Source organism: Atractosteus spatula, chromosome 14 (assembly GCF_055471065.1).
Source record: "Atractosteus spatula isolate fAtrSpa1 chromosome 14, fAtrSpa1.hap1, whole genome shotgun sequence".
NCBI lineage: Eukaryota > Metazoa > Chordata > Actinopteri > Semionotiformes > Lepisosteidae > Atractosteus > Atractosteus spatula.
Window position 1 is genome coordinate 14,639,101 of NC_142719.1, and position 13,733 is coordinate 14,652,833.

At 53.3% G+C, this 13,733-nt stretch overlaps 2 protein-coding genes across 2 annotated transcripts in view; one reads left to right on the forward strand and one right to left on the reverse strand.

Moving 5' to 3' along the window:
- camsap3 (calmodulin regulated spectrin associated protein family member 3) overlaps nt 1-4,936 on the forward strand; it is a 44,615-nt gene extending 39,679 nt beyond the window's left edge. The window contains exon 17 of the mRNA XM_088932082.1: nt 1-4,936. Within this exon, the coding sequence (XP_088788208.1) occupies nt 1-303 (303 nt within the window). The 3' untranslated portion in view covers nt 304-4,936.
- On the reverse strand, nt 337-13,379 carry nr5a5 (nuclear receptor subfamily 5, group A, member 5). Its single transcript, XM_088932083.1, has 7 exons — nt 13,195-13,379; nt 12,373-12,473; nt 11,341-11,482; nt 10,218-10,819; nt 9,064-9,183; nt 7,021-7,168; nt 337-6,753 (listed from the first exon to the last, which is right to left on the reverse strand). Exons 1-7 carry the CDS (start codon nt 13,286-13,288, stop codon nt 6,506-6,508), a joined length of 1,455 nt encoding a protein of 484 aa, XP_088788209.1. The 5' UTR covers nt 13,289-13,379; the 3' UTR covers nt 337-6,505.
- Between the last annotated feature and the right edge of the window lie 354 nt (nt 13,380-13,733).

Consider the following 13,733-nt stretch of genomic DNA (forward strand, 5'->3'; position numbering starts at 1 on the left):
GAGATGGAGAAGAGCAAGGCCAACCACTTCCTGATCCTGTTCCGCGACTCCAGCTGCCAGTTCCGCGCCGTCTACACCATGAACCCCGAGACGGAGGAGATGGCGCGGCTCACGGGCTTCGGCCCGCGGGTCATCACGCCAGCCATGGTGGAGTCCATCTACAAGTACAGCTCCGACCGCAAGCAGTTCACCCCCATCCCCTCCAAGACCATGTCCATGAGCGTGGACGCCTTCACGATACAGGGGCATCTGTGGCAGAGCAAGAGGCCGGGCACCCCCAAAAAGCCAGGCACCCCCAAATAGCCTGAGCATGCGGCAACAGCCAAAGGCCACCTCCACCTAAAAACAAATCATTTCCACCCCCCCTCCCTCCTTCTGCCTACCCTCCTTTGGGCTGCCGGCTCACCCTGGGGAAGATCTGGTCCCGGGAAGAATGGACCTGTGTTACTGGGGGCGAAGGGGGCGACCTCCCTTTCTGTGTCCAGCTTCTGACCCGCCGTTCCGGACCCCAGTGTCCCGACCTCTTCTTTCTGCAGCCACTGGCCTTGCCAGGACTGTCCGTCAGTATCTCCTCCCCCCACCGGCGAGTTCCTGTTATCAGGATGGGGTGCATCAGCAGGACCTGGGGCCACAGCCCCCCCGGCTGTTTGTTTGTAGGACGACTCCTGTTTAAGCTGTGATGACCTGGTCGCCGCGATGGGTCAGGGTCGTGACCCAAACCCAGAACCCGTCTGGAAAGTGGAGCAGAGGGGTCGGACAGTGTGGCGTTTTTAGGAAATTGTGTAGACACTGATTTGCCAAACTCAACAGCCTGGTGAACAGGGGCTTTTGTGAGGGGGCGTGGTTTGGAGGGGTGTGGCCTGTGGGTGTGGCCGGGAACGGGGGCGTGGTCCCCAGGCTCTGGACTCACTTACAATGCCTTGCTTTTTTTGTGTTTCTGCTTCAGTGAAGAACCTTTAAAAAAACGGTGGTGAAGACCGGAGGAAAACAGGTGTGGGTGAAATGTTTTATTTGTGTAGGGCCTGGCCCTGCCCCGCAAGCTCAGAACCAGACGGCTCTGGGCCACATCTTGAATGTACTGTACAAACACCGAGCCGGTCCGTTCCTCAGCGGGACAGAGCTGGGGGTGTTTCTCGGTGCACTGCGAGAGCACCTCCGTCCCGATGCGCCAACTGTTTTTCTACTTCTGGAGGAAAGGCGTTCATCTCTTTGCCTGTGGAGGGGAGGGTAAGGACAGCTCGTTTCTGTCTGTCCAGGCAGTCGGCCTATTTTTCTACAGCTTCGATGCTCTTCTGGACAAACGATACATACCCAAGACCGAATTGCACAGCCTGTAGACTCCTCTCTGATTACAGGCCCGCGCCCGAGTCCTTTGTTCTGACCGGGCAAGCAGGACTTTTTGTTATCTTCTCGTTATTGACGCTTCCTTGCAGATTTTTAGCAAACCTGTATGCTTGTGAGGAGCAATGGAAGAATGAAGTACTAATAATATATATATAATATATATAGTGGTGGTTGCAAGTCAAAACTGCAAAAAAAAATGCTTCTGTTGAAACGAATCCAAGTGAAAAATCAGAGATGATCTGTATATATGAAGGCTATTTAATGATTTTGTTTTCTTTTTTTTTGCGATGATTTGTATGAACTGGAAATGACTCTGTAAGGCTGTAAGCTCGCTTGTTGCTGGACATGAGTGGCGGAGTTCAATACCTGTGGGCGAATGGAGCCGAGGGGCGATTTAGGGCGTATGCTAGGGGATCTGACCTTACAAGGCCTGGGAAAATAAAAAAAAAACTACATTTGAAAGCGTCCCAGATTGCTGGAGGATTTGAGTGAAGGTACAGATGCTCTTTTGTGGGGATCTAGAACACAGATATTTGTCTGCTAGTTTTCATTCCACCATGCAGTCTTAATAAGTCTTGGCTGGAGTCAGTTGTTCACCCAGTTAATTAGTACTGTTTCTGGGATCACAGGTTTCTTCAAAAACCTGGAGTGGAGTAGGGCCCTGTAGGACTAGGAGTGGTTGGGGATCAATACCCAGTGGCGCTTCTAACTTTGGGCTGCACAACTCCAGTCCGGGAGGTCTGGTAGGTTTCTGGTTTTCTTTCCACCTGAGCCCATAATTACCTCATTGAACTCAGTATTGGCTTAACTGGACTCATTGATGCTTGTCCTATCCTTGTTCTTGATAAGCTGGAGAGTTGGGGACCTCAGTCTAAGCGATGGGGGGAGCAGTGTCGCTCCAAAACTGACAAAACCTAAGCTTGCTTTTCGCCAGTAAGAAGCAGCAGCTTTTTCCATAATTGAATCAATACAAGCATATAGAAAAATAAAGATGCAAGACCGTTTTGCCCCTCTTTGTCTCACAGAAGCACACCCTCGCCCAGAAGACGCTGCTGCACACTTCAGTGTTGTGTGAGTGGGGACTCTGCTCCTGGCAGCTCTCTCGTCACACAGGCCCAGTCTTGATCAGCAGAGGCGATGAATCTCCCCCCGTTTTTATCCTCAGTTCAGCTGAAGGCACGTCCCACAGGGCTCGTCCAATCCAGCCAGGGGGCCTCGGGGTGTCTTGGGGCTCGTGGGGTGCTCCGAAGAACTGTAACGGAGCACACGCAAGGAACGCAGTGTCTTGTTCATTCACAGGTGCGTTAAGGGGTGATTACGAATGATCATTTAAAAGGGCTTTCGCTTAAACACCTTAGTTATTGTTTTTGGACAATCGTCTTTGTTTTCTTTTGCACTGGAATGCTCGATCAGTGTTTTACCCATTTTTCTAAGGCATGTTCTCCCTGTGTTCATGTGGGTTTCCTCCGGGTGCTCCGTTTTCCTCCCACAGTCCACAGACATGCTGGTGGGTTAACTGGCTTCTGGGAAAACTAGTCCTAGTGTGTGTGTGCGGCGTGCACTGGCGTCCTGTCCTGGGTGTACCCTGCCTTGCACCTGGTGCTTGCTGGGATAGGCTCCAGCTCCCTCACGACCCTGTGCTGTTAGAAGCTGGGCTGTGGTGTAAAACAGACGTACGTGCTGTGTTTGTCCACGAGACCAGCATGCCGTTCGCTATTGCTCTGGGCTCTCAGAACCGGTCCGACTGAGCTGAGTGAGCGGAACCTTCTCAGGTTAGCCCAACACACACGGACCAGCGGGCAGAAGGTAGAAACGGGCTGCAAAAGCAGTGGTGTTGCTATTAACGAATATAGCGCTAATCGACTGTGGATCCCACAGCTGACAAGGTGTGGGGCCCGTTTTCAAGACTTGGAAACGTCCCCCTTTCAGCACAGTGCTACTCAGAGTGGGGTCTTACCTGCTCACCATTTTAAGCCTCACCAGGGAAGAAGCAACTGCAACGTGTTGAATCAGAAAGTGATTATAAACCAATCGCAGCAGGAGCTGGGGAAAGGCCAGCAGTCTGAATGCCAGCTATTTCGTCTCCTGTGACACCAGGGTGTCCTTGTGGGTTGCATGGCCGCCTGGGGTCTTTGGCAGCTCAATCTCTCAATTAGCTTAGCGAGTCTGAATGTTTGCTGTACTGGATGGAAACTGAACACCTCTGTCAAGGCGTGAAATTGTGTTGTAACTACTGTACCCCAAATTCAAGGGTCTATCGTCAATAATGAGCCAATAATGAGACCTGGTCAACTAATTTAGAGGGTGAATTGCAAATGAAAATGGGAAGACAGACACGGGATGGGTCCCTGGTTCTGGGGTCCCCTGTGGTGCAGCTTATCCATACCTTAAACATGTCTTCTTGGGTGTCACTGCCTTCTTTTTTTAAAAATAATTTAGTCTCTAGTTGTTCTCGATTTGCAATAGTACAGTGCCCCACTGTGCTACCACCACCTCCCAACCAGAGAACAGCCCCAACACAGCACCAAGCACCAAAGGGAGTGGGCTCCAACACGGCAGCATGGTTTATCTGCTGCTGCTTGGTCTGCCTTGAATCAGCAGGGGCCTGATGTAGACGATCACGACTGCCTCTCCGGTGTGGAAAAGCTGTGAGGGGGGAACCCAGTTTTTTTGGGCGGGTGGTTAAATAGCCAGTCTCTATGATGCTGGTCTAGTGTTTCCTGGACGTGTGTGTTGTATGAATTATTCACTGCACCGTACTGTCTGAGGTGCAAGATGCTTGCTGCTAAATAACTGGACTAGGGTTTTGATCCGATCTCCATACTCTGAGGATCTGAGTTCCTTGGCATCACTCAAACCACTAAGAAGCCGACTGCAGGCACACGTGTTTGGATCAGACAAACTCTTTCACACACCTGCTCTTGTGACCTGCTGGCCCAGCACTGGACGGCCAGCCTGCCTTGGCCCCATCAGATTGCAGGCTTTCCTCTGCTCTGGCTGGAGGGGCGTGCTGTCTGCTGCTGGGCGGGGGCCGATCCTTTGCTCAGTGTAGCCCGAGGGCCCTGAAATGTGATGCAGGAGGCTGTGCGTCAGCGTGTGTGAGATGACACAGCAAGGAGTCTTGAGTCTTGAGTCTTGAGTCTTGAGTCTTGAGTCTTGAGTCTTGAGTCTTGAGTCTTGAGTCTTGAGTCTTGAGTCTTGAGTCTTGAGTCTTGAGTCTTGAGTCTTGAGTCTTGAGTCTTGAGTCTTGAGTCTTGAGTCTTGAGTCTGTGCACGCGCAGTGGTTTCTGTGCTGTCCTACTGTGAAAACTGCCACATCTCTCCCAGTGAGGTGCCTCTTTATTGCAAGGATGGAGATGCAAGTGCGCTGGGTCTTGTTCTGTTTTTGATTTGCAGATTTTATTATTTATGTCAGGGATCTGATTTCTGTTGCTGTCGTGTCTGTGTTTATGAGGAGGTGGATGTTTTCCCTCTTGCCGCGCTGTGCATGAACGTCGCCTCCCCAGCCCTGAACTGTACATATCCCCTGTCCACACAAACGAGCCGCAGGTGTTGCCACCTGGGAAAGACAAATAAAACCCTTTTAAAACGAGCCTCAGCTTTTCTTTACTGGAGTCGATTTATTTCTTTATTTTCGGAATTCTTTTTATTTCTCCCTCATGCCCAATTTGATTAACAGCATTGCATTTCTTGTGTTCCATCCCTGCCTGTAGGAGCTCATTTTTGTCGTCCAACTTTATTTTAAAAATGCCCACCGTAACAGGCGCAAGAGGCATTTCTTGAAGGGATGAGAGATTTTCAACATGGTATTTGAATTCACCTGTTAACAGACTAATTAAGTCAGAGATGGCGGGGGGGGGGGGGCTGAGGGAGGGCAGGAAAGTGGGTGAGTGTGGAGCCGCCCTGCTGGCAGGTTGCCTCACTGCACCAGGGTATAGCGAAGTGGGGGCGTCGACCCCACTGTCCCAGATCAAACCCCTCCCCCTGGCACGCTGGGGCAGAGGGTCCGGCTACGTGGCTTGAGCTTGTGTCTCTCACACTCTGCTTTCAGTTGAAGAGACTGTTTCACGGCACAGCCCGAGGGTGTCGTTACAGAGTTGATTGTGGGGCTGATCCATCCAGTTCATGGTGGGGATGGTACTGGTTCCCCTGGCTGGCCCGGTTCGTTACACTGACCTACCCCCTTGCGCCTGCATGAAAGCCTGGTGTCCGCTGCTTTGTTTGAAACGGGTGGTGGACAGCAGCTGGACACCGGCCTTCCGCGCTGGCTTGTGATGAGCTGGTTCCAGCTGCAGCTCCGGCTTGCTCTAACCCCCACCGTCCCGGGGGCCTGGGCTCGGCTCAGGCGGGGCCTCCCTCGGGCTGGGGAGGAGGAGGAGGGAGACACCTGCTCCTTCCTCGTCTCCAGTACGAGGCGCGATCCAGTTTCCCCGGATTAATGGAAAAGAGGGCGCAACCACATCCCTCCCCCCTCCCCCCCACCACTGGAGAGGAGAGAGGGTTACCTCTAAATCTACCGGGACGATGGGAGCTGAGGACAGGTGCTCCCGACAGTGAGACGTAATAATGATTCTTCAACGCTTCTAGAGTGCTTTTCTGGACACTCCATTCAAAGCGCTTTACAGGTAATGGGGACTCCCCTCCACCACCACCAGTGTGCAGCCCCACCTGGATGATGCGACGGCAGCCATAGTGCACCAGAACGCTCACCACACACCAGCTATCAGTGGGGAGGAGAGCAGAGTGATGAAGCCAGTTCAGACATGGTGATCAGTAGGAGGACACGATTGGTAAAGGCCAGTGGAGGATTTGGCCAGGACACTAGGGGTAGCACCCCTTCTCTTTTCGAGAAACACCCTGGGATTTTTAATGACCACAGAGAGTCTCATCTGAAGGACAGCACCTTTTTACAGTATAGTGTCCCCGTCACTATGCTGGGGCATTAGGACCCACACAGACTGCTGGGTGAGTGCCCCCTAATGGTCCCACTAACACCTCTTCCGGCAGCAGGCTTAGTTTTTCCCAGGAGTCTCCCATCCAGGTACTGGCCTGGATATCCGAAGCTGGAATGTGAGGCGGGACGGCCCGTCTCTAGGGTCCGGGTGAAAGCAGAGCGCCCGTGCTGACGGGGGCAGCAGGTGTGGACTGCTCGGGCCGCTCCTCAGGCCTGCTTGGCGTGCAGCATCTCGGTGAGCAGGGAGTTGCAGGGTAGGTCTCCCTGCAGGTGCCGCAGGTACAGGTACTCCTCCGTCTGCAGGCTCAGGCCGCGCACCTCCGGCAGCTTCAGCAGCAGCTGGCCGAACTTGTCCGTCTGGCCCGGGTGTGCCGCCATGGTGTGCTCCATCAGGGTCCGGTTCACACCCTCCTGCACCCGCTCCACCTGCCCGCTGGCCCGCAGGCCCCTCACATCTGGAACACGAGCGCAGAGGCGTTAGGAGATCTGTCAGGGCCGTTACAGCAGGAGGACAGCCGGTTCAGTGGTTAAGATACAGGGCTGTCACACCAGGAGGACAGCCGGTCCAGTGGTTAAGATACAGGACTGTCACACCAGGAGGACAGCCGGTCCAGTGGTTAAGATACAGGACTGTCACACCTGGAGGACAGCCGGTCCAGTGGTTAAGATACAGGGCTGTGACATCGGGAGTTCACCGGGTTTTAGTTTTAGAATATACTTACCTGGGTTGAAAAGCACAAGGTATTTGAGACACACAAACTCCTGTCTGTCCAGCTGCAGTGTCCTCAGTCTGGACACTAGGTCCTGTGCTCGAGACACCAGACTGGCTAAAGTGTCCCCCGCCTGGGACAGCACGGTGGACACCTCAATCTGAAATGGACAACATAAGGATTATATAATTACATTTTCTCCATTCTTATTTATCAAGAAGCAGTTTAGTTTACTGATATTTTAAACCAGTCACAAGCTAAAGGTCTGTATTTCATTGCAGCTGGGTTACTCAAACACAAGACCTTCCATTGCAGTGCAAGTCTTTGCCAAGACATCTGTTTAATTATGTAATTCAATTTAATTATTGTGTTGATTTAAGAAATTAGCCATTTGACCTTAAATCATGAGCTGGCGTGGACAGGGTGCGGCAGTACTTGACTACCCATGAGTTAGTGCAGTACAAGCAGATAGACGAGACCTAACCTGTATGACTACCTTTGCGTTGGCCCCCCTCTTGTGGCCATCTTCTAAAACTGCACTTAAAAAATAAACTCGATAACTTTACATTTATAAGCTATAAACCTTTAAAGCAGGGGTGCACAACCTTTTTTAATGCAAGATCTACTTTTTCATTTGCCAGTCCAGCGCGATCTACCAGTGTGAATTTGAAGCTCTGATATAGGAAAACCAGACCGTGGGCACATCAGTACAATAACGATGCCCATCACTAAAATGACAGTAAATAAAAGCAAGCGACTCATGCTACAGTGAGCAAGTAATGTTCCCCATTTTAGAAAAAAGAATATCCTACCTTGTGCACTGTGAGCATCGGTACTGAGACGCTTACTTGAAAACACTTCTGATTCTTTTTTTTGAACGCGTTGACGCTGCTGATCATGTCGATGACATTTTTATTTGGTCCCTGCAGCCCATTCAGCAGTTCAGTCCAGTCTGTGAGGACTGCTAAATCCAGAGGCCACTGGTCATCCTCTAGTTGGGCATATTCACCGTGTTTAGACGACTCGAGGAACTCTTCGATTTCAGGGAACAGCTGTCTGAACCTCGCCAAACGTTTGTTTTTTAAATCTCCAAACTGCAAGTCAGCAGCCTCAGCAAACGCCTTCTTTATGACTTCTCGATCCCTGAACGACTTGTTGTTTAGGCAGGACGCGGCTCACACGGAGCGATGCGATGATTGCCGCTTTCCCTCTTGTATTAGGCCTCGTGAAAACCGACTGCTGCTAGCTGAGATGTTATTTTTCCGCTTTTCTTTTCCGTAACTCGCTTTTAGCGGGAAAGTCCACATCATTCGTTCCGTGTGCAGTTTTGAAACGTTGTTCTATATTCCTCTTTTTTCGCGTAGACGCTACCATTGCAGATTTGAATGCGAAAGTACAAAAAAATAATCAAAATAATTCCTTGTGGTAACGGTAAGTTTTCGGTCTGTTTGCTTCAAACATCATTTTCGCTCAAACACTACAACTATCAAATAGGCACTCAAACTAGGCGTATGTGGGGTTCGTGCGGCAATAACCAAGAAAACGTTCTTGAGTCGCACACACCACACTCTTTATTTACGGAGCTCCTGTAGCCTTTTTTTCAGTGCCAGCCAGCACTCAGGGAAGAAACTTTTACAACCCATTCGACAAGGGTTAAACACACACAAGGGCAGTAGAATGTATGACATTACTGTACATACACAGCTCTGAATGAATTTTTAGGCTTTTTTTCAAAAAAAGTAAATAGTCAAATAGCCCATTTATTTTTTACCAAACATTCTTGCGATCGATCGACTGGTTGGGCACCCCTGCTTTTAAGTAAGGAGGGAGGATTAAAAACTTCCAGTGCTTTCACTGATCAAATCTGAATACTTGTTCCCATTATCAATATTGTATATGTGTATAAAAAGATTCTAGCCTTTGGCTCTAAAAGTGATCACAGCTGCCCGGCGCCCTTACAAGACCCTTGTATCCCAGCGTGAGACAGGCCGACTTGCTCTACTGCTCTGACTGGTGCTGCTGCTGTTGCTATTGCCCACGCGTTGCCATTAGTACCTGTTGCCCGGTAACCAGGTAGATGCTGCCTTCTTTCCCATAAGCCACCTGTCTGTAGAGATGGTCGAGCACCAGCAGCTCACTCCAGCAGCCCTGCAGCAGAGCCATCTGGTCCTCCACCTGAGAGAGAGAGAGAGAGAGAGAAAGAGAGAGAGAGAATTGCATTGATCAGCACACATCTGCACCAGGTCCTGTTCACTTTAAAAAAACACACAAGGGCTCCACACACTGGATCAGGAATGTACAGACGACACAGTGCTTCCTCTACTGTGTTCACGTAATAACGTGAGAAAGGTTTCAATCAAGAGGCTGTTCAGTCCATCCAGCCTACAGCAGCCAGGAGGTAACTCATTCCAGGATCTCATCCAGCCTTTCGTTGAGAGAAGCCAGGTGACTGGCTTCCATAACCTAGCTGGGCAGCTCAGTCCACACTCCCACAACCCTTTGTGTAAAGAAGCCCCTTCCAGTTCTGACTGGAAGATCTCATCCAGCCGGTTTTTGAAAGAAGACAGAGGGACAGACAGAGTGAGAGAGACAGGGAGTGTCACAATCGTACACCCCTTCTCTTAAGGATGCTCCAGCCCTTCCTTGTTTGTGTTGATTTTTCCTGCACCTGATCCTGTTCCAGCCCCCTTCCTATAAAAGCCAGACGCTCTTACCAATCTGGGCTCAGCTTTGGAAGATGGACACCCGGAAGCCCCTCTACCAGCGAGTCCAGGAGGGGCCCGACCATCTGGGTCCGGGGCTGGGAGTGCCTGGCCCCGTGACCCCTTCTATTTCCCCCGACCCTTCACCGGATCACGCTCCGGCTTTTAACTCCTGTCTTGTTCATCTTGGATTGATTACCCGGCTCTGGACATTTGCTCACTCTTGGATATTCTTATGGACCCCCTTCGGACTTGTTTCCCTGGACCACGCCCCCTCGAGCACCGGCGCACCTTGGACACGCCCCCCTGTTCTTCCAGCCCCAATCCTAGTCTTTTTTCCCCGTATTGTCTCACTCCCCTCCGGATTCTGCTGGCTGCATAGGGTCCTGAAAACCACTTCGTGACAGGGAGACTGACCGCCTGTCCGTCCCCCCGTACTGGACCAGCTGGACAGAGGGACACAGTGCCAGGAACAGCGCGTTGAGGCGCCTCCCCCAGCCCCCTTACCGGCAGCTCCTTGAAGATGGCGCACCTCCTCGCCCACTCCACCAGCCCCAGCAGTGTCTGCTCCGCCATCTTGCACATGATCCCGAAGGTGTTGAGCCGGTCGTGTTTGCCCCGGCTCGCCTGCTCCCTCTGCAGGCTGGCCAGGATGCGGGCGCACAGCTGCGACTCCTCGGGCTCCCAGCGCAGCATCTCGGAGAGGCCGGCGGGCGCGGGGGGGCCCGGGAGGGCGGGCAGGGGAAATCGGGCTTGCGCGTGGCTGTAGAGCCCCTGTGGGGGGTAGCTCGGGTGGGCCGGGGGTTTCTCGTACAGGACGGCTCGGGGGCAGAGGGTGTGCGCTGGTGCCGGGGTCGGTCCCCTGCAGAACTCCTGCAGCTGCGGCTGCGCGCACTGAGCGGCGGGGGGGGGCTCTGTGGGGGTGGGAACAGCCGCCAGGGCCGCCTGAAAGCCATGCATCGCGCCGGGCTGTCCCGCCGGGCTTTCCGCTTTGAACCTGCAGGGGGCGCTGTGGAGATCAGCCCGTTTCTGCTGCTTCAGCTGCCGGTCTCTCCGGTACAGGGGCCCGAACTTGTTGCGCCCCCCTCTCATCCTGTCGGCCCTCACCGCTGTGGGGTAGAGAACGGCGTTAGTGCCGACGCAAGCTCACAAGCTCACCCCCCTCCTCCCTTTCTCCCAGCCTGACTCGTCAGTAAAGACCCCCCCTCCCCCAGATCAGCAGAGTTTGCACCCCAGACATTGGAGAAAGAGAGCAGGAGAGAGGACAGGAGAGAGAGAGGGAGAGAGGGAGAGCAGGAGAGAGAGAGAGAAAGAGGAAAGGGAGAGAGGGATAGAGAGGGAGAGTTGGAGAGAGGGATAGAGAGGGAGAGAAAGAGGAGAGGGAATGAGGGATGGAGAGGGAGAGTTGGAGAAAGGGAGAGAAAGAGGAGAGGGAGAGAGGGAGAGCAGGAGAGAGAGGGAGAGAAAGAGGAGAGGGAGAGAAGGATAGAGAGGAAGACAAGGAGAGAGAGGGAGAGAAAGAGGAAAGGGAAGGAGGTATGGAGAGGGAGAGTTGGGGAAAGGGAGAGAAAGAGGAGAGGGAGAGAGGGATGGAGAGGGGACAGGAGAGAGAGGCAGAGGAGCCACCCACCCTCCCTCCTCATGCCCACGCTCAGACACTTCTGGAAGCGGCAGTAGGGGCAGCGCTTCCTCTGCATGGTGTCGATGGGGCAGCGCTGCCTCTCGGCGCAGGCGTACTGCTTGTTGTTCTGCACCGTCCTCTTGAAGAAGCCCTGCGGGGACGAGCACAGGGGGGTTGCTGCTGGACGTCAACGCCTGTCTTGCAGGGGCAGGGGGGACGACAGGTGGAGAATGTGGGAGGTTATGTAGATGATAGGGCCCCACAGTCTGCACTGCTGCCTCTCGGCCCTGGGGTCAGCTCCTGGGGTGCTGTCTGTGTGGAGTTTGTATGTTCTCCCACTGTTCACGTCGGCTTCCTCCCACAGTGCAAAAACATACTGGTAGATTATTTGGCCACTGGGGAAATTGGCCTTGCTGGGAGTGCGTGTCTGTGTCTGTGGGCTCTGTGATAGACTGGCGTCCTGCCTGGGGAGTACCCTGCCTGTGCCCGTTGCTTGCTGGGATAGACTCCGGCTCTCCCATTGACTCTGAGTTGGATGAAATGGTTTGAAACTGGATGAATTGGATGTCAGTGAGAGTCTGTGTGCAAGATGGATTCAGGTGTCACCTTATGCCAGTAGCCATATCATTCTGCAACTCACAGCTGGCAGCCCACTGGAGCTCAGCAGGTGTGAGCCTGGTCAGAACCTGGATGGGAGACTCCTGGGAAAGCTAAGGTTGCTGCTGGAAGTGGTGTTAGTGGGACCAGTAGGGGGCGCTCACCCCGCGGTCTGTGTGGGTCCTAATGCCCCACTATAGTGACGGGGACACTATACTGTAAAAACGTGCTGTCCTTCATATGAGACTTAAAACTGAGGTCCTGACTCTTACTGGTCATTAAAAATCCCAGGGTGTTTCTCAAAAAAGAGTAGGGGTGGCTGCTGTCACCTCATCCAGGTGGGGCTGCACATTGGTGGTGATGGAGGGGATCCCCATTACCTGTAAAGCGCTTTGAGTGGAGTGTCCAGAAAAGTGCTCTAGAAGTGTAAGCACTTATTATTACCTTGCAGCTTTCACAGGTCAGCAGGCCGTAGTGGTATCCCGACACCCTGTCCCCACAAATCGGACACGATTCCCGAGGGGCCTCCGGCTTCACCGGCGGGGCTGTGGGCAGAGAACAAGCTGCACCATTCACTGGGAGGGGGCCTCTCTCTGTCAGACAGCCTGCTTCTGGCCAATTCACAGTGGGACCCTTCCTTCTGAAGATCATGGTTCCTCGTGCCTGCTGTCGGAAATCGAACCCTTTCCCTTTCCCATAACTTCCTCATGGGACACCACAACACTTCCTGTCAGCTCACCACAGTTCCCAGATAGAGAGCTGCTCAGAGAGTCATGTGACTGGAGCGAGCAAGGCAGCGATGTGTAAGTGAGAAGCTTGGAGTTTATGAGACAGTCATACACACTTCAACACACAGGCACATGTCCAGGTTTATAATCCCTCATTGTGCCTCTAGCCAGACAGCTTGAAAGCAACAGATGACAGTCGGAGATTAGACAGACAGACAGGTAGGGACAGACATGGACAGGTAGAGACAGAGAGAGACAGGTAGAGACAGACAGGGGCAAGTAGAGACAGAGAGAGACAGGTACAGACAGACAAACAGGTAGGGATGGACAGATAGAGTCAGGGACAGATAGACAGGTAGAGACAGACAGACAGGCACAGGTAGAAACAGAGAGAGAAACAGGTAGAGACAGACAGGCACAGGAAGAGACAGCGAGACAGACAGGTAAGGACAGACAGAGGTTGTCCTCCAGGTCCAGGCGAATACGTGTCCCTGCTGCTCTGCTGTCCTGTGAAGGGCTGACTCCCCTTGGTACTCACACGCAGAAGAGGCCTCCTTCCCCAGAAGCTCCGGGATGAAATCTCCGGGAAGGAAGGGCAGCTCCGAGGGCGGGTCCGAGGAAAAGACGCTCATTTCGGGAGAGAGCCCTGCCGCCGATCCCCCCCAAAGTCCGGGGATCCGAGAGACACCAGCCGAGGCAGCGACAGGAAGAGAGCGGGGAGAGGGGAGAGGTGCCTGCCAGCGCCTGCGCTCGGACTTTGCTCCACCAGCAGGGTCATAAACCCGGCTCCCCACCCCAGGAACAGCGCCGCGCTCCCAGGAGAGGCCTGGCCTGCGGGCAGAGCAGCACAGAGCCCCGCGCTGGGCACGCACTGCAGATAAGACACCAGCCCCGTTAACCTCTTCCTGCTCGGCCCCGCTCAGAGCCCGCGCTCCTGTCTTCCCTGACAGCAGTGTCCATTGCTCAGAAACAGCAGAGGCAGGGGTATCTGAGCTCTCTCTCTCAGGACTGGGCCCCATTCCCCATGTGAGGCCTTTTGGGGTGCCCAGAAAGCGAGGAACAGGCTTTGCACCGGGG

Bases quoted from the DNA above. Each gene is read 5' to 3' on its own strand.
- nr5a5 (XM_088932083.1), bottom strand. From the start codon at position 13,288: ATGAGCGTCTTTTCCTCGGACCCGCCCTCGGAGCTGCCCTTCCTTCCC. The intron at 10,820-11,340 runs GTGGGTGGCTCC...TCTACCCCACAG, and splicing joins CGTGGGCATGAGGAGGGAGG to CGGTGAGGGCCGACAGGATG. The intron at 7,169-9,063 runs GTACTAATGGCA...TGTCCATTTCAG, and splicing joins ACCTGGTTACCGGGCAACAG to ATTGAGGTGTCCACCGTGCT.